Here is a 23803-nt window from a genome sequence, read left to right as displayed (position 1 = left end):
GTGTCTGTCCCCTCGTCGGCTACAGTGCAAACACTTTGCAGACAGAGGAGCAATCCTCCACAGGCCAAAATCCACAAAACCAAAACACAAAGGTGAAGATTGACACACACACACACACACACACACACACACACACACACACACACACACACACACACACACACACACACACACACACACACACAATAAGTAGCGAGGTATATTCAGACATTTTTAACTCATGCTTTCCTTAAGCTCCTGAAAAGTCAGCGTCCCTGTAGAATATAAGTCGGTGTTTATAGATAGTAAGTTATGTAGCTGTGAGCAAATACTCCCAAGTTACCAGATACTCCACGAACTCCAGAGTGGGCACACTGGCAAATAGAAGGGCTTCCTTTCGCACACAGACACACACACATACACACAAACACATCTGTGCCTGGGGAACCGTAGGATAATTTGACCTATCACCTCAATATAGAAGCAATGGTATGTATGCCGTTTTCAGACATGAACTCTGGTTTCCCAGAGTTTGCCTTTCACATATGAAGAGCGTAGCAGGAGATTGTCTTGGGTCAGACATTTACAACAGGAGAACATGCAGGAGGTACGACTTAAAATGATATAAATTCAGCTGCGGAAAGCACAAGGTTTTGGAGGCACCTCTTTTCCATCTTAAGAAATATGTATTTGTCCAGTTTTTTGTCAGATGCACGTTAGAAACGTCAACACGCCCGCTTGTTAGCTGCGAACTCACATGGGCTCACAAATGTCAGCATATTCCAGCCCTGCAAGGTCCAGGATGCACCCTGCCTCTCGCCCTATGCCAGCTGGGATTGGCTCCAACCCCCCGTGACCCTCAAAGGATAAGCTGTTTAGATAATTGATGGATTGTGCATGATGATCAGTGTCTGACAGCAGATGTAGAAGCAATGATAGTGAAAACACTTTAAGCATATCAAACAGCAACTGGTTAAATGAGCACCGCAGTCTTTATAGACACCCACTACAGATGTCACACATGTAAGAGGGGAAAATCAAGTATTTGAATACACTCGCTGGTGCAAACATGCAGACCCGTAATGAGGAAGACAGCTCTTTTGGAATCCGAGTAGATTTCAAATTAACTGAACCATCACGTCTGGTGTAAATTTGCATTTTGAATGTGCCAGACACTCGACTGTGAGAACGTGCCAAAGCAACATCAACCCTGGTTTATCTGGAGCACACGGCTAACTCTTTTAATGAAGTTCATTTTAAGGAACTCGTGGACCATATGTACACACATTTTACAACACACTTAAAAGGCTGTTTGGGCATCTAGGTGCTGCAGAGCTCTCGTCCAGCTCGTCTGCAGACTTCTGGGTTCGGACGCAATTAGTGAGTTCTTCAACAAACAATCAGTGGGAAGCCAGTGAAAGATTGAGTCTTGGTGTTTTTACCATTATAAACCTTTCCAAAGCAGGGAAAGATGGAAAATACTTTGAAGAGCCACACAAATCCATGGGAGGTAAAGTTCCTCGTGTGCCCATGTTCAAAGCGTGTCCTCAGAACCAATATAATACAAACTGGACCACACACATGTCCACTTGTGATCTGCAGCAGGACATCTGACTTTTGATGGTTTCACTACAGCATCCAGACAATATGCAGCATCTTCTCCTTGCTCTTCACCCGTCTCTCTTCCGACAGCCGGTGGACAAGTTATCAAGCGAGAAGCAAACAACTAGCAGACACTTTGAAAAAGAAAGTGCTGTTGTGTCACATCTTTCTGGGGAAATAAACACTTCAATTCACCTCCCAAAAAAAGACAATACCCCCAGTCGAGCAGCGCCACAAAGCAGGATGCTCCTCAGCAACAACACTATATTTCCTCCCATCTCGTCTTTATACTTCCTCCCTTTTACCTCAGGGCTTCAGATTCTCGACGGGATCGCTGGCTTGTCCCACTCAGGCACTTTCTTTTTGGTTTTACTTTTGAGTGCAGGGATGCAGCGTCAGTCAGGGTTTAAGCCAGGTAAAAAATTAGGCCCCTGAAACGGGGAAAGTGTCCCACGGCTCGGAGACAGAGATACAGAAAGAAACGAGGGAGAAAAAGCAATGAAATACAGTTTACACGAATATGGATTCTGCCTTTAGAGCAACTGCTGGAAAGTGCCACTAGAATCTAAACAGAATTTCTGTGGAAATGACTCAAACAGATAGAAATGTACTTTTTCCCCAAAATCTTTCCATCCATGATGTAATGAAATCATACAGATGCTCTTTGATGGAGCAGAGTTACGAGTTATGTAAAGTAATGGTGGCAAGTTTTTTCCACATGCATGAGGAAATAGTTGTGTTTTTGGGCTTTGAGACTGCAGAGGAGAGGAGAGAAATTGTGAGTTTGAAAAAGAAAAACCGAGGAGGAGAGGAAGGCAGGAAGAAGTTCAAGAGACTGGAGAGTGGGCGTTAATTTAAAATATCCAGCATTACCACCAGCAGCTGCACTCTGTCCCACATCGCCTCCTGAAAACAAGCGTGCACTCCTACTTTATCTGAAAAGGAGGCCCTGTTAAACTCGTGAATAAACACCGTGCAGCAGCGACGCCAAGCTGGCAGCAAAGCTTGGAAAAATAACGACAAGCCAGAATGATTCCTTCCTTCCTCTCTCTGGTCGATCATGCACCCACACTCTGGTTATACTGAGGCTCTCCTTGGTGCGACCAGATGCTTTCTGCCCTTGTAACCATCTCCCCCGCCGCTGCCGCCTCCTCCTCCTCCTTCGTTAGTTCTGGCTTAGTGGCTGATCCGTGAAGTGTTGTGGAATCTGCCAAACCAGGCCCTGGTTGTCGATGGCTGGAGCTTGTGCAAGCAGCCATTGCTGGCAGTTGTCGCCCAGGCTTCAAAACCAAAAGGGAAAGAGATGCGTGCGGCAGAGAGGCCACAGCAGCAGGAGAATCTGGGTTGATGGAGAGGGGTGAAACATGAGAGAGTAAAAAGGGGACCATATGGGGAGGCTGCGGTGTCAACAAGGCACAAGCACTCCCTCTGGAAAGAGAGCAAACTTCGGCACAAAAGGACCCCTTTGGAGAGCCTGGGGGCCGCCCCAACTTTTACACCCCACGAGTGGAAGTCAAACCGAGCCATAAAGCATGATGAACCAGACGGAGAAAAGAGCCCTTCCATCAGCCTGCCAGGCTGCCAGATCTGCTCCAACAAAACCCTCTTTCTCTGCGCGAAGCCGTGGCCCCTCAAACATTCAGCCATGCACACATTCTTCAGTGACATAATGCTTTTTTAAGCTTTTGCCCTCTTCAGCTCCACCACCACCTCCTCCTCTTTGCCCTAACTCAGATTTCCCCCCATTTTGCCAATTACTATTTGAATATGAATACCAGCAGAGGGGTTAAGTGTTTGTTTTCGCTCTCGTGGTGGTGAGAAGTGAAGGAGGGAGGTCAGCGTGCAAACTGACGTCAAAGATCTGCCGTCCCATTGATGTGCCGTCGGTAGGTGTTTGCTGAACGGCCTCCTGGGGCCATAAAAGCTGTCATTCTGCGGGGCCATAAAACGAGCTACTCCCCCATGCACCTTCCCTCTTTCCTGCTGCAACACCCTGAGGGAGTCACAGTGCTCACTGGAGTCAAGCGCTGTAACAGCTGCTGACAACGCCGATGGACTACGTTCTAAACAGTTTTCTTATCTGTAGGAAAACGACCGTGTTTTTACGATGCTTTCTGCGTGAGTGCGCCTGTGTCCACAGCAGCCGCAGAAAGATATAGGCCAGAGTTTCTGCCCACTGCCCCTCATTGATGAGATAACTGTGGTCAGGTGCTCCACAGCCTGGGGACCGCAGAGTCATTCAGGAAGAGGGACAAATCCCCCGGAGCACTGGAACCAGCGGCAACCACGCACACACACCCAGACCCTGACCCCTCACGCAGTGACCCAGTCTGCGCTCCACAGTTCAGTGGTAAAGAGATAACGGCCATATAAATACAGCCTCATTCACTCAAAGCGAAACCTGCGACCGCTGCACCAGTCGTACATGAGCAAGAAGAGGAGAGAGGGGTCGGGTGGAGGGAAGACGACTGCACTGGTAAATCCAGGCCGTGCATAGAGGGAATTGATTAAGTGATTTAATTCATTTACAGCTTTACTTAGAACTGACTTTACTAACAAGAAGACAAAAAGAAACTGCCTCTTTTAGTTAGAACTTTATCTGTGCCTGCTGCAAACTAATCTTGTTTAATGTTATGTTGAATACAGGCGGTGGAGTTTATCTTAATATCTGACATCTAATAGGTGATTTTGGCACGAAAAACGGCTCTGATAAGATCTGGCGAAGATGTTTGAGGATAATAAAGTTAAACTAAAAGATGCTTAAAGGGTCTATGGAGCTAATGTTACAGATAATTTATCTGTGGGTTCGTCACAATTAGAGAAAGTGGAAACCAGCCGTGATCAGAATAGTTTGAATTAGATATAGAGCAAACACCGTTTTGTTGATTGTAAATACACAAATTCCAAGGGGCCGATGGCAAAACACACGCAGCACACCGCTAAACGTGGGAATGCAGGAATGATGGAGAAGGGAATGTACGCTCAGAGCGGCGGTGCCCCGTCCCAGCATGCCCCATGCCACACGGAGAAAGCTGAGATATGAGAACGGATCTCTTTTTTTTTTTAAATAGTTCATCTCTCTGCTTCTAAACCCCCCCCCCCCACATATGTCAGAACGTAACATGCTCACCATGCAGACAGCAGCCATACCGTCGTTTTATTCCTCCTCAGCAGAGGATTTAATGAGAAGCCAATCACGTGTCGGCCCTGATCAGCGCTTTCTGCCTCAGCCAGTCACATACCTGTCCAGTTTAATTCTGCTCACAACGACCCAATCTGCTTCTTTTCCTCGCTCCGGTCTGTTCTGCACTGTCAGAGCTTTCTAAACACTGAGCACACACTCACTTACCGATCTGCCGACAAACTTTACATCACTGTCCGGCACTAGTGAGGGATGAGAGAGCTTCAGGAGTGACAGGCGGAGAAAGAGAGAAATGGAGGAGGGGGGGTGTACAACTTTTACTTCAGTGCCTGCGTCTCCTGAAGTCATTCCTCTTAAACATTTCCTGACAGTCATGGAAAATGTAAAAGGCATTTTGAAGCCTGGTTATTCCTCGTTCCTTTAAATTACCGTTTCCACCGGCACAACAAGCCTTCAGACCGTTTTAGTTTTTCCTCCAGAGTGGAAGCGAGCAGCTTTTAATAGAGGAAATGATTCCAGGGCCCGGCCCACCGCTGTTTTAATACTCTCATCGATTTTCATTTTGGGGGAACCCTCCCAGCTGATCAGCCTCTCTCCATCTACTCGCCCGGCAGCTGGCCTGGGAGGGGGTGCAGGATGCTTCACCGTCTGACCCAATGTGTGTGTGTGTGTGTCGATCTCACGTCCAACCCCCACCCAATTCTGTCCCTCTCTTGCTCCCCACCACCACCTCCGAGGTCAGGGGCAGCTTGGCTGTGCTGGTAATCCCTGAATGAATGTGGGTCAGTGAGCAGGGCTTTGCCTTCGTCACTCAGCGAGGGGACAGACAGTGGGGTCAGGACGCGAGTCATCGTGTGCACACACATACACACACACACACGCTCGTATTCACACGCCCATGTACTACGAAGACAAAGACCCACAGCTGAAAAGAAGTTGCAAAGTAAACTGGGGAGTAGAAAGCTGAGATTAGTAGAGCTGAAATTATTTGGGAAATAACTGATTAATTGACTGACAAACATTTGCACGTTTTCAATTATCAATTAAAATCACCAGTTTCTGCTTCTGAAATATAAAAGTTATAAAAGCAAATGTGGTCGACTGCAACATCTTTTAAAAACGACTGTTTCGGCCAATTCGAGTTTTCAAACTAAAACTGGACAAGCAGCAAGTTCTCCATTTTAAGAGCTCAGAAACTGAGTAGTGTGGATCCAAGGCGTAAACTTAGGTAAAGCATTTTAAACCTAAACTGTATGTTGCCTAAAGTTTGTCACCGGAGCCTGAGAAAACCCCAGATGTGGAGGAGTCGGAAACACTCCACACTGACCCCTGTCCGTCTGACTGACCGCAGACAAAACCCAATGAAGCTGAAGCAACTCAAACTGTGACGATTAAACTAAGAAGAGAAGGAGACGGTGAAAGTCAGAGGGGACGAGAGATGGAAAGACAATCTGGTCAGATAAAATAACAAACAGAGGTTTTATGTAGTTATGGGCTTAAATCCTCTCTCTCTCTCTCTCTCTCTCACACAGACCAAAATATCAAAGAGTCCTAATTAAGCTGCACCACATTCAAACTAATTATCCTCCACATCATTAACATTCTCCATCATGAGCGCGGTGCTTTATCTAAGAGGGAGCAGGCTATCATGAAATATTCATGATTTATTAATCTGACTACAGAAAAAACAAACAAACAATGGCGACCCGGGGAGTGTGACACCCTGTGCTTCCAAACGTGGAGGTGCAGCGACGTGATGGTGTTCACCGCTCCAGACCTCCACCAGGGAGCCCACTAGCAGGCTGACATTCGGGGGATTGCTCCTCGTCCCTCTCATGATGGTGTTTTACTGAGATAAGGTGGAGAGGAAGTGTTGCTGGTTTTTCTGCACTTGGCCCAGAAGATCATTTACCAGCTCTCGCTCTGTGGCACAGTGTCAACAAAATGTCGACTACAGCTCGGGCTTGAAAAAAAAAAAAAAAAACACTGAAGAAAATGACGGCGATGGAAATGTGGCGGGGAGCCATCTCCAGCCAAATCACATCAGTGTTTCCATGTTGCTCGGATATGGAGAGGGGGAGGAGAGAAAACAAGGGGAGGAAAAGTAGAAAGAGAGAAATGCAAAAAAAGAGGGGGGAGGATAGAAATCTGGTCTCTCTCTCTCTCTCTCTCTCTCTCTCTCTCTCTCTATGGGGAAAAAAAAATATCCCACTTCACACATTATTTTTCTGGACTCTCCATTTCTTTCAACCCAACTCGTGCCGCACACTCCAACGTACGCCCTGCGCTGTTATCACTCAATCTCACACCCACTTGCTCTTCTCCTCCTTCCACACACGCTTACTTTCAGGCACGCTCGAACACAGACATCTTTTCCGTATCTCCTCTTGACTCTCTCGCTCATTCTCTAAATCTCCCCCTCTACTTATCTTCATTGAACCTCCCTCTGTCTCTTTTCAGTTTTCAAGTCCCCCGGGTGACCTTGAGCGGCAGATGCCAGTGAAGTAGCTAAAGTACAAAGTCAATACGGGCCAACAAAGCTGGTTAAGTATTAAATGGGGGGGATGATGACGCCGCCGTTAGCCCGAGAAAACACTTAACAAAGAGCAAATAGGAGGAATGTGTGCCGTCGGACTTTAATGGAACACTCAACAGTAATAATGATGTACTTTAAGCAGTTGACTTGCGATAGGAGATGAGGCTGCACTTTTGGTATCTGCAGGATAATCTGCATGCAAGTGGAATGTGGAGCACTGACAGAGTGGGTTTAATGTGGGGGGTTACACATATGAAGTCACCATGTCATTGTGCTGTGCAGAGAAAGAATAAAGGGAACGTCAGAATTACCGATAGGAAATCATAATTCAAACATGAACTCTGAAAAATGTCCATTAAATTGGGTCTGGATATTTTCTGGAGTTTGCATCTTACATATGAAGAATGCAGCAGGAGGTTGACTGCGTCTGATCATGCTGCAGGAGGCAGAACATGACATATTTTCCACTGTGGGAAGCTCAATCTTTTTGTTTATAGCAAAAAAAGTTCAAAAAGTTCCTTGAATGTAAAGTTGCCATCTTCTTCTGCGTCTTCTACGTGTAGGACACCTCTTTTTCATCCGGAGCTATTTGAATAATTTGTGTTTTTCAGCTTTGTGTCCGTCACGTGTTAGAAACGTCATCAACAAACCCCTTCCAAGTTTTACAGGAAAAGTTTCGGAAAATCTCAGATACAGCCCAGCCCCTCCAGACAACTTCAGAACACATCAAGATTTGGGTGCATGTCTGAAAGCAGCATAATAGGGAAATAAAACCACCTATGCCTTCAAGTGTGACTGCGCTAAAATAGGAAGTAGCAGACCACAAAAGTGACTTCCTATTAAAAAAGAAAAAAAAGAATGACAACTTGATTTCCCATAACTGATATCTCATTGAGAGGTGCAACAAATATATATTTAAAATTAGTGGAATGTCACAGACGGTGGTTTGGTCACCACAGGGCATCGCATTACAGCAAAATCCCACCTTATGTGAACATTTTCAGTTGGCGAGCCCGTAATAGGCTTTCACTGCCCTCTTCCAGGATCATTGTCTGCAGCCCTGAAAACTGAGTGGATAATATAGCAGTGAATGGGGCCTTTCATCAGCGCTCGACCATGGAAGTGGACCAGAGTGACTCCAATTGAAAGCTATTGCAGCTAAGAAAATCAATTGAATAAATGTGTATAGAGTGGGCAGCGTGTGTGTGTGTGTGTGTGTGTACGTGTGCGTTCAGGTGCCTATGTACCAGCTTCCAGTCTGCACCTCTTGCTGCTGCATTCCTTTGCAGAGCAGCATTCCTCTGGAAGCTAACAGGGTCAAAGGTCAGGAGGCAAAGATGAGCCTGGACGCAGCACCGGCCACGGCATTGTGTGTGTGTGTGTGTCCGTGTGTATGCGTGGTTGTGTGTTGGTGTTCAGCGAGTAGATGACTATTGACTGCAAACAACAAGTGCGGCCTGGGTTTTTACTGCATCCATTTCTCTGCGTTCAGGCGATGCATCGAGCTGAGGAGCATCCAGGTACGTTTACTGTGCAGCGAGACAGCACTGCCTTGGCAGCGCTCCCTCCCCAAACGCTAACAGCTGCTTTGACACGTGTGTGCATTCCTGAGTCTGCGCCACAGCGTCCCCGTAAGGCGCTGCCTCCACCGCTGGAAAAGGGAGCGCTGACCGGCCTGCAGCGTACATAGATCCATTTATCCGAGAGAGAGAGAGAGAGAGAGAGAGAGAGAGCTATGTCAGGGTTTTTGAAAAGCGCGAGCTGGCACCGACATGGGGTTTGAATTAGATTAAAATGAAAGCCATCAGCTTGATTAAATCTAAACAGGTTGCTAAATCATAACTGAAGGGAAAATGCTTTAAACGTCATGGTTCCACTGTGTTGATTCATGCTAAAAGTAACTTAGCTCAACCAAACATATTCTAAGAAAACGTCAGATGAGACGTTTTAGAACAACAACCAAAGGGGAACCCTGTGCTAAACACTGTAAAAGTCTTTTGTAAAAATAAAAAATTGGATTTATTGACTTTTAGCGGGGACTGAACTCAAATGCATTATCGATGTTGGAAATGAAATGACTAACAGGGCGGCGGTATTGATCAAAAATAAATCAACCGTGACACACACACCACAGTGGAAAGAGTGGGAAGTGAAAGCTCTGGTTTCCACGAACCCGCCGTGATCAGCTGTGTCAATCAGCTGATTGTGGCATCGAGATGTTCCAGAGACAAGAGGCCACTTCTGGGAAAACAAGGGCCAGGGCGGCTGGGGAAACCGAACCGTGAGTGGGAGGCGGGCCGTCCAGAGATGACTGGAATGTCAGATAATGGATGACATACTTCTCCAGGTGACACCGAGCCCAAGGCATCCAGTGAGACAGAGGGAGAGAACGAGTGTGCGTGTTAGAGTGAGAGGGGAAAAAGGGATGACGAATGGACGGACAAGTGCGTGCTTGTGAGGTTTTCTTAGAGCTCCCTTTTTTTGGGGATTACAGTTCAACTGTGAGGAGCTGGAGGTCTCTGGGTTCATTTCAAGTTCAAGGAGAGTCGCTCGCTCTCTCTACTCAACATGTGTCGGGTTAAAAACCCGACACATTTTTTTTTTTATCTTCCCCACACTACTTCTTCTCTCTGTCTTCCCACCTGACAGAATGGAAAGATGTGCAGGTTCACTTTCCACATGCTCCTCGCCCGTCCTTTCACTTAACCTTGACGTGCTGTGTGTATAGACAGGTACACACACCCTCTAGGAACAATGTATGCAAGAAGTGCTGTTAACACATGCCTGGGTTTATCCAGGCTTTACAGCGGCAGAGGATCCACAGGTTGATAAACGCAGATCAAACCCGTGTCACTCACAGACCAGTGAACCTGACAGCACAGTTCACTGCGTAATCCAGCTATGTAAACATCAGACGAAGCCGCCCCCCATATTAAGACATACCAAACATTCAGGTGCGGTGGTGGATCCGAAGGGGGGGGGGCTCATTAATTACCACCTGGACAAAACGGATACCTCCGAAGCTACAGGTTATCAGCTGCTCCTCGGAGCCGAGTGGAGGCGCTGGCACTCTCGCTTGGAAAAAGAAAGCGATAATCAACCCATTACGTCTGGTTTATTTGCACTAAATCGACTCATAATTCAGACAAACTTGCGACGCACCACAAGCCTGCGTAAACTTCCTGAAAGCGTGGGAAGCAGCGTGACATCACGGCAAGGTCACAGCAACACTGATACTAATGTCATGGAAGAAGAAAGAAAAAAAAACTCCCATCGTCGACTTTCACTTAATTTGCACTAATCACAGGGTGCAAAATCAAACATGTCCATGCATATCCTGGAGAAAGGCTGCAGCGCTCCCATGGAGGGGAGCTGGAAGGTGGTGTGTGTGTGTGTGTGGGGGGGGGGGGGGGGGGGGGGTTGGATTCCTTCATAGAGACGGGGGGAGGGGATGGGGGGTGTCCAGGGAGCTAATAGACTGGCTGGATATCTTTTATGTCATGCTGGAGAGGGAGCGAGGAGGTGGAGTGGAGGGTAGAAACCAGTCATGTAGTGGCACATAAAAGGGCTGGTTAACTATGACCTGCAGTCAGGGATCATTATAGAAAACCCACAGTCATTCAATATTCATCTGCTATAGATCCAAATTTCTACGCTAATGTGTGAGACTGTGATTTTTTAAATCTAGATTTTGATTTCAAATGTAAACAAGTGATTCTTTATGTTCCAACTTTTAGGAGTTAAAACCTATTCCCAGTTGGAAAGGAGACAGTGACGGAGAATTTGAATTGGTCCTTTATCAGCAGCCGAAACAAAACCTTACCCATGACCAACAACTCATGCCAAACCAGAACCTAACCACGATTCACATACTACTAACCTTCACCAGGACCTCAGCAATTCCAAAGGTCCCATGAGGTCCACTGGTCAGGGTTTAAACTGGATAAAAGTCCTATAGAGGTAACACACACACACACACACACACACACACACACACACACACACACACACACACACACACACACACACACACACACACACACACACACACACACACACACACACACACACACACACACACACACACACACACCTCTTTACGCACCGGCTTCGTGCGTAAAAAGCCAAAGAGCAACATGTAAAAGTCACTTTAATCCCATTTGCACGACCTGAGCGACTGAACTTACTTGTCATACTCCGCGTTGTCCCTGTCGCAGCGCGCGTCCTTGTGCTTCTGCCAGTCCTTGCCGTGCTTGCAGGTGGTGAGCAGCACCACGTCCTCCGCGTTGTGGACGTGATATAAGGCATTCCTGGTGTCCGAGCCGATACCCGTCAGGTAGCGCTTCCCCTTGAACACCAGCATGTACTTTCTGAAAGGCGGGATGGAGTTGTACTTGAGGAAGCCCCTCTCCCCGCCGGTGCGCGGGTGCTCCTTGGAGAAGAGGGGGATGGACACGTCGAAGTTGGGCCTGAAGTTCTCGGTGCTGATGCTGGCTTTGGCCAACATGGCCTGGCCGATGTCAAAGCCCAGGTCTTCCGTGTAGTCCGGCCACGTCCCCGAGTACAAGTTAAATATGAGGTGGTTCCTGCCGTCGTTCCACAGGGGCAGGTTCTGCACCTTGGTCTTCAGGTTGTGGACGTATTGCGGGGACAGCTGGTCCCGGTCCAGGGTGTCCAGGCTCAGGACGAACAGACACGCCTGTCCGGGGTCCGACGTGTAAAACCTCGAGCCCTCGATAGCGGATAAAATATTCTGATAACTCTCGGAGATCTTCTCGCCCTTCTGCTGCGGGTAAACATAAACTTTGAATCCCTTCTTCTGGCACTGAGAGAAGTCGAAGCAGGAGTCCATGCGGCACCGCTTGCCCTTGTAAACACTGGTGTTGACGTCCCTCTTCTGGTTGGGAGATATGTGCACGTTGTACTCCTCGGTGTCCGTCTGATCCCAGTGCAGGAACGGGTGTAAAGGGTCGGAGAAGTGGGGCCAGGGCTGGTCGGGCCGGTATCCATTCCGGCTGCGGTCATGCCGGCTCCTGCTCGCCGCTGGAAGTTGAATCCCTCCGAGGTAGAAGAGAAGCACCAGACACGCACCGGCGGAGAGCAGGATCAGGTAGCGTTTTTTGGCCTGCATGTGTCCTGGGAGCGAGTTGTTTAGGAAGAAGAAATGTAAAGTGGCCCGAAGTCAGGCGCTCACCAACCCCGGCTGCACCGCTCCATCCTCCGGCAGCCTCCACGGATCCCCAACCCCCCTTCTGCGTATTCGGTTCCCAAATCCAGCAAGTGATCCAGTGCATGTGGGCGATTTTAAAAGTGTTGCCCCTTCCTCCCTCTTCGGTGGAGTTTCACCATGTCGCTGGGAGCCTGCGGCGGGGCTGGGGTGCACCTAAACGGCTCGGCGGTGCCCGGACCCTCGCGGATCAAAATCATAAGCAGCGGCTCCGTCCCTCAGCCTCATTCAGCCCGCCTGCGTGCGAGGGGAGAGCGGGTGTTCACATGGGAAACTGTCCGGGGAACTCCTCCTCGGAGATGAACAGCGGCAGGGGTCCCCGAGGCTCTCCCAGACGGAAAGGTACGATAACCCCGGTGTGTGGGGAACTCAAGAAGCCCCCGTCGGTGTGTGGCTGTGGCCGCCGCCGCTGCCGGGCTCGGATCCTCGGGGTGAATTCGTCCGGTTCCCCCGCTCTTCTATCGCTCCATGGTCCCGTGCGGAGAGGAGGCGGCGAAAAGCAAGGAGCAGCTCAGCGGCGCAAGTGCAACCGGACGAATCCCTGCATATTCCTCCTGCTCCTTATTTCCTCACAACCTCCGCGCACGTTGAAGGGAAAAAGCCTCCGCGGCCGGTGTGAGCCACGCAGCCGCGCCGAGTTGCCCGGTGGGGGGGGGGGGACGCGGGCGCGGAGGTCGCGCTCGGAGGAATACGTGAGGAAAAACCCGCTCGGGAAAAAAAAAACGACGGGATTCCTGGATCCTGGCGTCCGATCACTGAGCGCTCGGTTGTTCCGATTGTTAGTCGCTCGCATTCCAATCCCGACACGACGGCAGCTGACGCGACGTCCCATCCATGCGCACCGCCGCCGCCGATTGGCTCCGCAGACCCGGGCGGAAGAGGCGGGACCTGCGGGGAGATGCACCCATTCATAACCGGAGTCCCCCCCCCACACACACCCCGCATACATGTGCAAATGATCCCCGGCTAATTGTCAAAGAGCCTATAGACGGTGTTTGGAGAAGGGAAAGAAGAAGAAGAAGAAGAAGAAGCTTAAGTTTACTCCCAGTTTCCCAGTTCAAGATCCTTCATTCCCACTAACACCACCAGGGATAGAAAACAAAATACTGCACTGGTGTTTTCTCATGTCACTCTACACTTTTATTCTTACAGAGAAATATACTTTTGCACTGTAGTGTCATCTGCACACTATCTCCTTTATATTTTGTATTCTCTTGTCTACCTCATTCTGACCTGCCTGCTGCTGTGGATCAATACAGTTTGATCTTATCTTATCTTATATGATTTTAAATGGTAGAAGAGGTATTTAAAGTTCCTTCTTTATGATCAGGCTAATTAAAAGTCTCATATAGGGCTGGGTGTTATGGCAAATCATGATAATTATCACGATAAATGGGCTCAATAGACTGGTTTATAATAATAATAATAATAATAATAACTTTATTTGTACAGAACCAATCAAAAAAAGTTGCAATTGCTTCACACAAATCCATGGCAATGAACTTAAATACAAGGTTTTCAAATCAGTTCAATTTTGAGCATTTAATCATAACATAATAAGGCCAAGACCTTAAAAATCGGGTGCCAGCTGTTTTTCCTGAGCTCGGCAAATCCATTTTTCCTCATCGTGCAACATCCAGAACAACCAGAAGATCAACTCCTATTTATCCCTCCAGGGTTATTGAATTTTTTTTTTTTTATATCTCACCTTATTTTACCTCCAGTTGTTCTTAGCAGTTCTTTCATTTGTTTTCAGTGATTCATTGGCTTTTATGAGCTGTGTTTATTTCCTAATGCTTTTACTTTTGCTCTTGATTTTGCTGTTTATCTGTGTTTTCTTGGTGTCTTTGAATGCATTGTTTATTTCCAATACTCGGTTATATAGTAAAAGAGTTCCCTACCCCCATATGTTCTCGAGGTAAATTAAAAGTTGATTGAAATGAAAAGAATGACAAAATATCAGATTGTTATTTCTCTACTGTTTCAGGGCCCGATCGTACAGGTGCGAATATTTCAGTGGCGAATTGTCGCCTTCTGTTCACTTCCTCATCTGTGTGAGCGAGGAAGTGAATAAAACATTCACTTTCTCCACACAAATCACAGCATGGCTTCGTGTGAAGTTCAACTTTGGTGAACTTTGACCCACAGTGTTCACTTGGCATTCGTGTATGTGTGACTAAGACTTTTGCTTCTGAGTGAAAGGTTGTGGTTTTAAATTTGTCTTCATGAGCAGAGAATGACTAGAACTTTAAAACATTTGGCCAATCTGAGACAGATCAGTTGTGTGTTACACCTCCTCACTGTGAAGAATATGTTGATATGTATTTTTATTGTCACTTATAATTAAATATTGTGTTAATCACCCAGTCTCTATTAGCAATAAAATTGTCTTACAATATCAAATATTAAAATACTCTTTACAAAAGTTGTTATTATTGGAATGTGTAGATTTATCAACATGAAAGTAGAATTTAAATGTTGCCAAGACTAAAACCTGATATGCTACTGAGTGTTAAATAACCCAAAATGTATCATCATACTTCTTTAACAATAGTTAATGATGACAAATACGTATCTAAAAATTTTATAAAACTTCAGTACTTGAGTAAATTATGTATTTTACATGAGTTTATTTAAATTTTGATGGTTAAACCCTATTTGTTTTTAGAGCAGCTCTATGTATTGACTTGAGTTTTTCTCATTTAACCTAAATATGTGCTACTCAAACTCTTTATTTCCTTCTCTCTCTCTCTCTCTCTCTCTCTCTCTCTCTCTCTCTCTCTCTCTCTCTCTCTCTCTCTTTGACAGTTTGCAAAAGCTCTAGATCTTTATTTTCTTCCATCATATTTTTTGTATTTCTTGCCTTTTATTGAAAACCTGTGGAGGCAAACAGGAAATGAGTAGAGATAAAGAAAAAGAGAGGAAGGGTATTACGTCCTACAAAGGTCGACAGCTGGTCTTAAAAATCAAACCGAGGATGTTGCCGTCTCACCGTGTTGTGTCTCATAACCCAGACCACCAGGACACCCATCTATCTCTCTTTTAAAACATTGGCTTTACTTCATCTGGTCCACGGCCTGTTGTCAAACGGGTTCTCGTGGAAATCCACATTCACTAACCCATGGTCCTGTCAGAGCAAAGAAAACCAAACACCACTTAAAGAAAGATAAGCCCTGTGCAATTTCCCTGTAACATGTTGAAACGCTTTCATGGCCTACAGGACCCAGCATCTGTTCAAATGAATAAACCAACACAGTAAAAACAGTGAGGAGGTGAAAGGCTCGTAATGAGAATAGGTTGCTGACAGTCAACCACGGCCTGAAGTTTTCTTGTATCCACTAACAAACCAAAGTGACACAGCAGAGGACACCCTCTTGACAGGGAAATTAATAGCGGAGGAGTGGTTGTCGCTGAATGTCACCATGCCTCATAAGCCAGCATAATCCTCCCCGCTGCCGTTTGGTGGCACAACACTCGGGCTGGGTGAAGAGGCCATCCTCATTTTTTATCGGCCAATTAGCTCAGAAGAGGGGGACTAATTAGCGGGGCTGGCTGGGAGACCGGCCAGGATCCTGCGGTTGGCCAGCGCTCATCGTCTGAATGTGCTGGTGAGGAGGAGGCCGGGGTGCAGTTCCAGAGGGCTGCTCCCGTCTCCGTGGTCGTCCTGTGTGATCCAGCGTGAAGCAGGAAATTTTGCAGACTGGGAAAAGAAAACATGAATCCTGAATTTTCTGTCTGAGACGAATTATGCGTGTTGTGCTGCCATGGTCGCCTCGTCTCGAGTTTCCTCACTGCTGCGTCTCTTTTGAGAACCTTGCTTTTGTTGATGCCTCGGGGACTTTTCTCTTAATTGCTCTGTCTGCTTGCTAAATGACACTTGAAACAAAGTTTGTGTTAACCGGGGGAGACGGTGTACAATCTGAATGGACTTGTTTCACTTGAAAAATGCTTGTCTCTTTTTCTAATGTATTGCAGGTTGTCCACATCATTAAACATTTCTCTTAATTGAAGGTAGCTTGAGCACCGACTGTAGAATTTACTGCCGCACCATTAAAAGCACCATATACCCTGAGTTTATCCCCTATATCCCAACTGTTTTGGAACATTTTGCAGCTGTGTGGTCTCTGCATGACAGTGGTGAGGACTGGGAGTCAGTCCAGTGAGCTCTGCCTCACTCCAACTCCTTCATCCCTCCTTGTGTACGCTTCTAATATTTCCACCCCCGGAAAAATTCCCCTCTTCAATCATACTGCGGTCGATCTCCTTCACGGGGCTGCAGCAGGTCGGAGATATGAGAGGACGAGGCAACCTGGCCAGCTGTGAAACCTTAAAAGCTGGACGAAGCAAGATTGTGAAAGTGAAACACCCCCTTGTAATCTGCCAAAAACAAACTGGGGGTTTGAATTAGAGAAGAACATCCTCACATGAAATAATGCTGTCAGCATGTAGAAGCAGGAAATTGCTTCACTGGCGGTGGAATAAAAATACAGGAAGTGACACATGTAATATTCATCGAAAAAACAGCGAGTTTTAGATCAAAATGTCAACCTGCTGATGTCATGAAAATTGAAGTTCTACTCTCAGTGACCATGAGTGATACTTAAGTTAAAATGAAAAACTAACCTTCAAGATATTAGTAGCCTCAGTTTGTGGCTCTCATGTACGACCATCACATCAAGAGTCACAAAGCCAAAAGTTTCCTAAATTGCCCAAATCCAAACAGAGATGATGACTGGACACGACTCATTAGTTGCTCAAGTTACACACACTGTAAATCCAAATGCTTGGCTGTACAGTGGTAAAGCGGTTAGCACTGTTGCCTCAAGGGTTCAAACGCCGGTTCTCACAGGTGTGTCTGTGTCTCTGGGTCAAAAGACGTAGAGATTCAAATGTGAGTGTGAATGGTTATTTCACTTCGTATGTCGGCCATTAGATACGCTGGTGACCTGTCCAGGATGAACAGGACACCTCTCGCCTAATGTCCGCTGGGATTGGCTCCAATATCATATGTCTTCAAACTAAATAATGCACTAATATTTAGCTTGTTTTACACATATTTAAACTTATAAAACCTTTCTTCATCCAAATGGTTGAACGAGTCTTCGATGATTCTGGAAATAAACTCCTGAACAGCGATAAGTTCTTGGTTTTCTCACCGCAGGTCCCACGTATTCACTTTTTTGTCAAATCTGCTCAGCACTGAATTGAACAGTGTTAACACATGTGAGAGACAACCCAACCGTAGCTGCTTGTCAAATACAGAATCGTACAAGGCTCTTAATTCTTTTCATGTGTCACTTGTTTTTGTTGGCTTTGTTGTTTGAAGCAGAAAATCTTGTTTCAGTCTCATATGAACTCGAGAAGGTCACAAGGCATGTTCACTTTCTCCCTTATTTGTGTCCTGGTTTTCATGGAGAACACATGTTAGTTGTTATTATTTATAGAAAAAGCTTTGGCAGATTCCATCATTCAGCTGCACCAGAAAAATGAAACACGTCTATATAATATTGCTGCGAGGAAACTATGAGTCAGATTTATTCCCTCTGTATATTTGGCAAGAGGATGAATGACGACTGCACTAAATCACAAGACCTGGGCTCCCATTTGTCATTTATATTAAATTATTAAATCATAACCTGTATCATATAATGCATCGACGTCCTGACTGAATAAACAACCTTAAATACTGGTCAAGTAAAGACCTGGATTACCTGTGAACTCTGTGACTCACCTGGCACCGATAAACTGCGTGTGAAGCACTTCCCCTCAGCGATGGCAGGCATCCATGATAAAATTCAGGCCGCGGTAAACAAATACCCACGGCTGCAAGGTAATCTGTGGGTTGAGGGAGTTTCAGGTAAAAGGAAGACAAAACAGTCTTTGAGAGTCTTCAGGCTGCTGCTGATCAGTCGCTGATAAACTCCCCTCAGGATGATGTAACGAGCCGGGCTCCGGCAATGACAAAGGCCGAGTCTGTGAGCGTGTGAGTGTGTGTGTGTGTGTGTGTGAAGGTGTGCACAAGCAGCCATGCCAAAATTACTGTGTCCAAAAAATACTGTATGTCACGGTTGCAGAGATGTGTGTGTGCCTCCATGCACCTGGCTTGTGTGTGTAATGGAGATCATATTTTGTTAGGGTTACATGTATTTGAGAGTGTGTACTTGTTCTTTGTGAGAATAACTTTGGGCCTGGACCTTGCGGAGTGAGGACATTTTGAGAAAGTGAGGACATTTTGGCCGGTCCTCACTTTCTAACCCACTTTTAATGGGCTGTTTGAGGGTTAAGACTTGGGTTCGGGTTAGAATTAGCTTTAGGTTTGGGTGAGGCATTTAGATGTGGTACTTAAGGTTGGAGTAAGGGGCCAGGGTATGCGTTATGCCAATGAGTGTTCTCACTAAGTACAAGGATGTGTGTGTGTGTGTCTGTGTGTGTTTGTATGAAGGTATGAAGACGTAATCATGCCAAAAAACCAAAAAATACTGCATTTAAGGGTTGCAGGGTTGTGTGTTCTCTGGCATGCACTTGAGACTATATTTTGTTGTGGGTTTTTTTGTGTGTGTTACAGGTATTACTCATGTTGTGGGGACCAATATCTATTCATACAGTCACATTATGGCAAATTATCTTCCTTATGGTGACAAGAAGCAGGTCCCCATGACGCAAACCATTAAAGACATGTTTTAAGGTTAGGTTTAGGTTCAGATTAAGATTAGGTAAAGGTTAGGTAAAGGTTACATTTAGGTTAAGGTTAGGTAAAGGTTAGGATTAGGCAAGCTAAGGTTAGAGTCTCCAGGAAATCAATGTGAGTCTGTGGGTCAATGTGTCCTCTGAAGTCATGGAGCCATGACTGTGTGTGTGTGTGTGTGTGTGTGTGTGTGTGTGTGTGTGTGTGTGTGTGTGTGTGTGTGTGTGTGTGTGTGTGTGTGTGTGTGTGTGTGTGTGTGGATTGGGTGTAATTACAAATCGCAAATCCAGTCAAGTTTCTCGTGAAGTGGCTCTTAAAACGAGAAGTTCCACTGAAGTAGTGTGTCGTCTTGTCCACATGGTCTCACAGGGAGTGTGCTTCTCTATTCCAGGAATACTGCTTTCACTTGGATGAATACTTGAATGCTTTTCAAGTATTCATGCCCAGTCCTTTGTCTTCTCACCTGTGTTGCTCTTCAGAACTTATTCTCATGGAAACTTAGGGAGAGTTATAGTTGAGAGCGACAGTGAACATATTGTAATGATATGCTGGTCAAAACAGTGGCCCTGGCTTCTCAACCTGCGGCGACTAATTAATTCCATGTAGTCGTCTCTCCTCGTGGCTGACAACAGCAAACAGTGCAGTGACAAACAGGTCAGAAGTTTAGCTGAGAGAGCAATGTGACTGATGTAGCCGTGGCAAGTGAGTGGGAGTCAATCTGGACTTTGACTTTCTGTTCTCAGACTGCCAGCCACATGGATTGCTTCAGGCTACTGAATGCTAAATGGTGTAGCCTTGGCTATCCTTTCAAAGTGCTGCTCACTCTGTGTGTGGGATGCTTAGTGATCTCCCCCATTCTTTATTTATTTAAAGTGACCTTTCGACTCCCGAGCCGAGATTGCTTTGGGCAAACTGAGCTGGGTTTAAATGTTTGGGGGTGTGGGAGGGAGGCCATCATTTGTTGCCAGGGCCCTGAGCGAACCGCGCTGAAACTCCACAATTTTAACCCCGGAATTCTACTGGGAAGTGCCGGCTGGCAGGCAGCATCAAATGAAGCGTTTCAGGTTAGATGTGGTGATAGGTTTTTGTCCTCATTAAAACAGAAATCCCTGCCACTTCTTCCTCATTTGTATTCCGCTGCAATTCATCCGAGGTGGATTTTGATTTGAGGGATTTGGATGGTATAAGGCCACTGAAGCCAGGAGGAAAAAGAATGCATCTTTGAGTTTGGTATTACGCAAAGCCCCGAAAGAGCAACTTTACATATCCTCTGTCCTCCCTTACTTACCAACTTTGTGATCAAAAACATAAAGCCCAGTCTTGGCTGAACAGAATGAAAGTGTTCCTGCTTTTGAAAGGGTCTAAACCTCATCCTGCGAAACACCTATTCTTTAGCACACTTGCGGCTGCGTGTGTCAATCACTTAAAACATTGGCCCCACTTCAGGGAGCCGAAACATAATGAGTGTCAGTATCATTAAATCTACCACAATGATATTAAATCAGTATCATTCAAAGGAGCTTGTGCTGATATCATTGCTTCAGAAAGTGCTGATGCTGCCGTGGGACCTGCTGGCTACTGTACGATAGGATTTTGCATCCATTCAGAGATTCTTCAATTCCCTCAGGGACTATACTGAACAGTAATCCACTTAATTTACAATTACCCATGCAAGCCACTCATATGGGATGATAAATGGAATGATGTAATTCCACTGATAGAACTGGTGAGCGTATAAACTAGAGCATATACACTATATATGGTCTGTTTTCTTGGCTTCCGTCCTTCGTCTTCATACGGCATGTTGTCATACACACATGAACTAATTACTTTAGAGGCACAAGCATGCACACGAACACAAATACACACAAATTTGAGAATATATGCTGCATGTAGCAGATGTATCTCCACTAGGCATACTGTATGAACCTCCTCCCTTTCTTTGAGGGGACGCAGAGGTGAAGCCCGGCAGTGCAGGGTGAATGTTAATGTTTTAACTCCCCTGCCAAAGATCAGAGCGGCGCCTGCTCCATCTCCTCGGCCCTTTGAACTCTAACCCAGATCTCACTGTACCGACCTGTGTCCTCGCCACGTCTGTGCTGTTGGCTGCTGTGGGGTAGCTGGGAGTTCTTTGGCCAGAGCATTGTCGGATAGTTGGACACCAGAGGTTATGTTTTGATACGTGCAACTTCGAGTCTACAGCAATGCTTGCAGCTATACCATAGTAGACTGTATATAAAGGAGAACGACGTGTCTCCACTTCCTCCGACTATCCAGAAACAAAGCCAAAATTTTCACATGCTGCCATCTGATTACGCCATTTGGAGCAAGATTCTGCAAAGGGATGTAGCCACAGTATTGAGGTCACAAGCTCGACCAATTATGACCTATACAGTAGTCAGCCACCAGGGGGGTGATCGAGAAATTGTGACTTCCCTTTTGAGGAGCCATTATTTCTTGATATAAAGTCTATGGGCTGTACATAGGCACAGCTAAATACAGAGCTAAATGCAAATGTCCGCATGCTAACGTGCTGAGAAGGAGAATGGTAACATACCGATGTATAGCAGGTTAGCATGCTAACATTTGCAACATTGGTTAATAATTACAACAATTACACAGATATAGGATGAATATGTTTATAGCTTGGGAAGAACCCATTCAATTTTGGTGTGGATGCATATTAAGGGGCAGATCCAGGGATGTTTTATCAATTTCTTAGGGCGGTTCGGCCCTGGTGTGTGTGCGCTCTACTGAGTTTATCTTTGTGATTCCCTTTGTCTCTACTATATTTTCTTTTTACCATATTGTATTTTTTAAGGCAAATCAATGTTTAAATCTAATCCTCTACCTTCTCTGTGTCTATATGGCTCCAGTCTCTGATTTAAATCTCTCGCTGTTATATTTTTTCCCACTTTTCTTTCCCTCACACATTTGATTGGCCCTTATCCCTCGGCAAATCAATTTCCCACTTTTTAATCACTGTCTTTTGCCCTTTTATTTTTGTTACTCCTTTCTCCTAAACTTAGCCTCTCTGACCCTTAGACTCAGTCAATTGCACTTCCTCTACCTCTCCCCTTTCTCTGCTTTGATTCACACATTTTAATTGCCCATTTCCCCATCTCCGGAATTAATGAAATCTTTATTCATACGAAGATTCAGTGAGATTTAGCGAGGTCGGAGAGTAATACAGAGAAGGAAATGGAAAATGAAACGATATATTTCGTGTTTTGCTGAGAACAACAGATGTTGATTACCCTATAGCCAAATAGTTCAATCACTCCGTACCAACAGGGAATAAATCACAGAAATCACCCAGAACAAAAGCAAACAAGAAACACATTTTTCTCCCTCTGTTCTGAGTATCGTTTGCTGTCCAAAGCCTTTGAGAGAGATGCTGTGAAGGAAACACAGCAGATCAAAGTCTTTTCCCTCGCCCTTTCTCACAGCAGTCCTTACGCAGGGAAACGACAGATGTGGGTGATGAGTTGACGGCAGAGAAAACGATGCAGGGAAAAAGGTTAGGCATACGAGGACATGTTATGACTGCTGCCTTGACTTGACAGTACAGGGTTAATTATGGATGGCCTCCACTGTTGGCGAGGGCTTAACACTAAGTCGTAGAGACGACTGAGACCCGGCTGCCTTCTGGCTATGTGAATTAGGTCCTCTTATGTTTTATTACTGCTGGAGGGTTGCGTTGGGGTGGTGGAGTTCCACTTAGGATTTGAAACGAGCTTTCTGACATTAGAAGTTAACAACAGTTTCAGCTGATGCTTTATGGCTGACCCATTTTACTCAAGGGTTATTAGCGAAACACATCCTTTGAGGACCACGACAACCAACGTAACAACCTCACCAACCAGACTGAGCAGAGGAACCAGAGTCTAATACAGAACAATGTCTTTCTTTCCACAGCAGTAAGATCTTCATGTCCTTAAATCAATACTTTATCTTGGGTTTAGCTTCGCATAAAGACTGGAAACAGGGATACATGTTAGCGTGGCACTATCACAAGTTCAAGAATAAGCCTACCAACATGGCTACTGCTCATATTTAAGAAAGCATTGTGTTTATTAAACCAAAACACAAAGCAGATATGTAGCAACATGTAACGTTAGAGGGAATAGCGTGATCGAGACGTGTCTTGTCAAGTACGTTTGTGCAGCAGGTCCAGGTTTGGCTTTGATGGGCTGCCAACTTGGCTTAAACCAGTTTTGGTCTCTCACAGGACATTATGTGCTTAGCCTAGCTTAGCATAGAGGTGAGAAATATGCAGACACAGCTATCTTTGTTCTGTCCAAACTGCCAGCAAATGATTTTCAGTCATGATGATACCAAACCTGTTTGTTGGTTTTCTCGTCAAGGAAAAGTAATGATCCCAAAGTCACAGATTGTGGGTTTTATATTTCTGGTTGTGTTTATTAAAAACAAAAGATATACACTGTGAGAAAAGATTAGTTTTAAGGCAGCTGTTTTTTATTTTAAGTTGGGACAAGGTCACGCAACCAGACCAATTGACTCAACTCGGTTGTCAACAGCAGGTGCAAACTGTGCAAAGGGATGAGCAGCTGGAATGCTAACAGCAGCACACTTTGCATTCTTTGATTATAATGTGTTGATCTGCATTGC

General features: G+C 45.8%; 2 protein-coding genes across 2 annotated transcripts in view; both read right to left on the bottom strand.

Annotated features, from left to right (window-relative positions):
- ext1b (exostosin glycosyltransferase 1b) overlaps positions 1-13369 on the bottom strand; it is a 106626-nt gene extending 93257 nt beyond the window's left edge. Inside the window, exon 1 of the mRNA XM_034599125.1 lies at positions 11447-13369. Coding sequence (XP_034455016.1) covers positions 11447-12390 — 944 coding nt within the window. The 5' untranslated portion in view covers positions 12391-13369. The remainder of the gene's footprint in view (positions 1-11446) is intronic.
- LOC117770083 (double-strand-break repair protein rad21 homolog A-like) overlaps positions 1-23803 on the bottom strand; it is a 951093-nt gene that overhangs the window by 153182 nt on the left and 774108 nt on the right. The window lies entirely within an intron of this gene.

This window comes from Hippoglossus hippoglossus, chromosome 11 (assembly GCF_009819705.1).
Source record: "Hippoglossus hippoglossus isolate fHipHip1 chromosome 11, fHipHip1.pri, whole genome shotgun sequence".
Lineage (NCBI taxonomy): Eukaryota > Metazoa > Chordata > Actinopteri > Pleuronectiformes > Pleuronectidae > Hippoglossus > Hippoglossus hippoglossus.
Note: the sequence above shows the minus strand (reverse complement) of the source record. Positions and strands in the feature narration are given on the sequence as shown.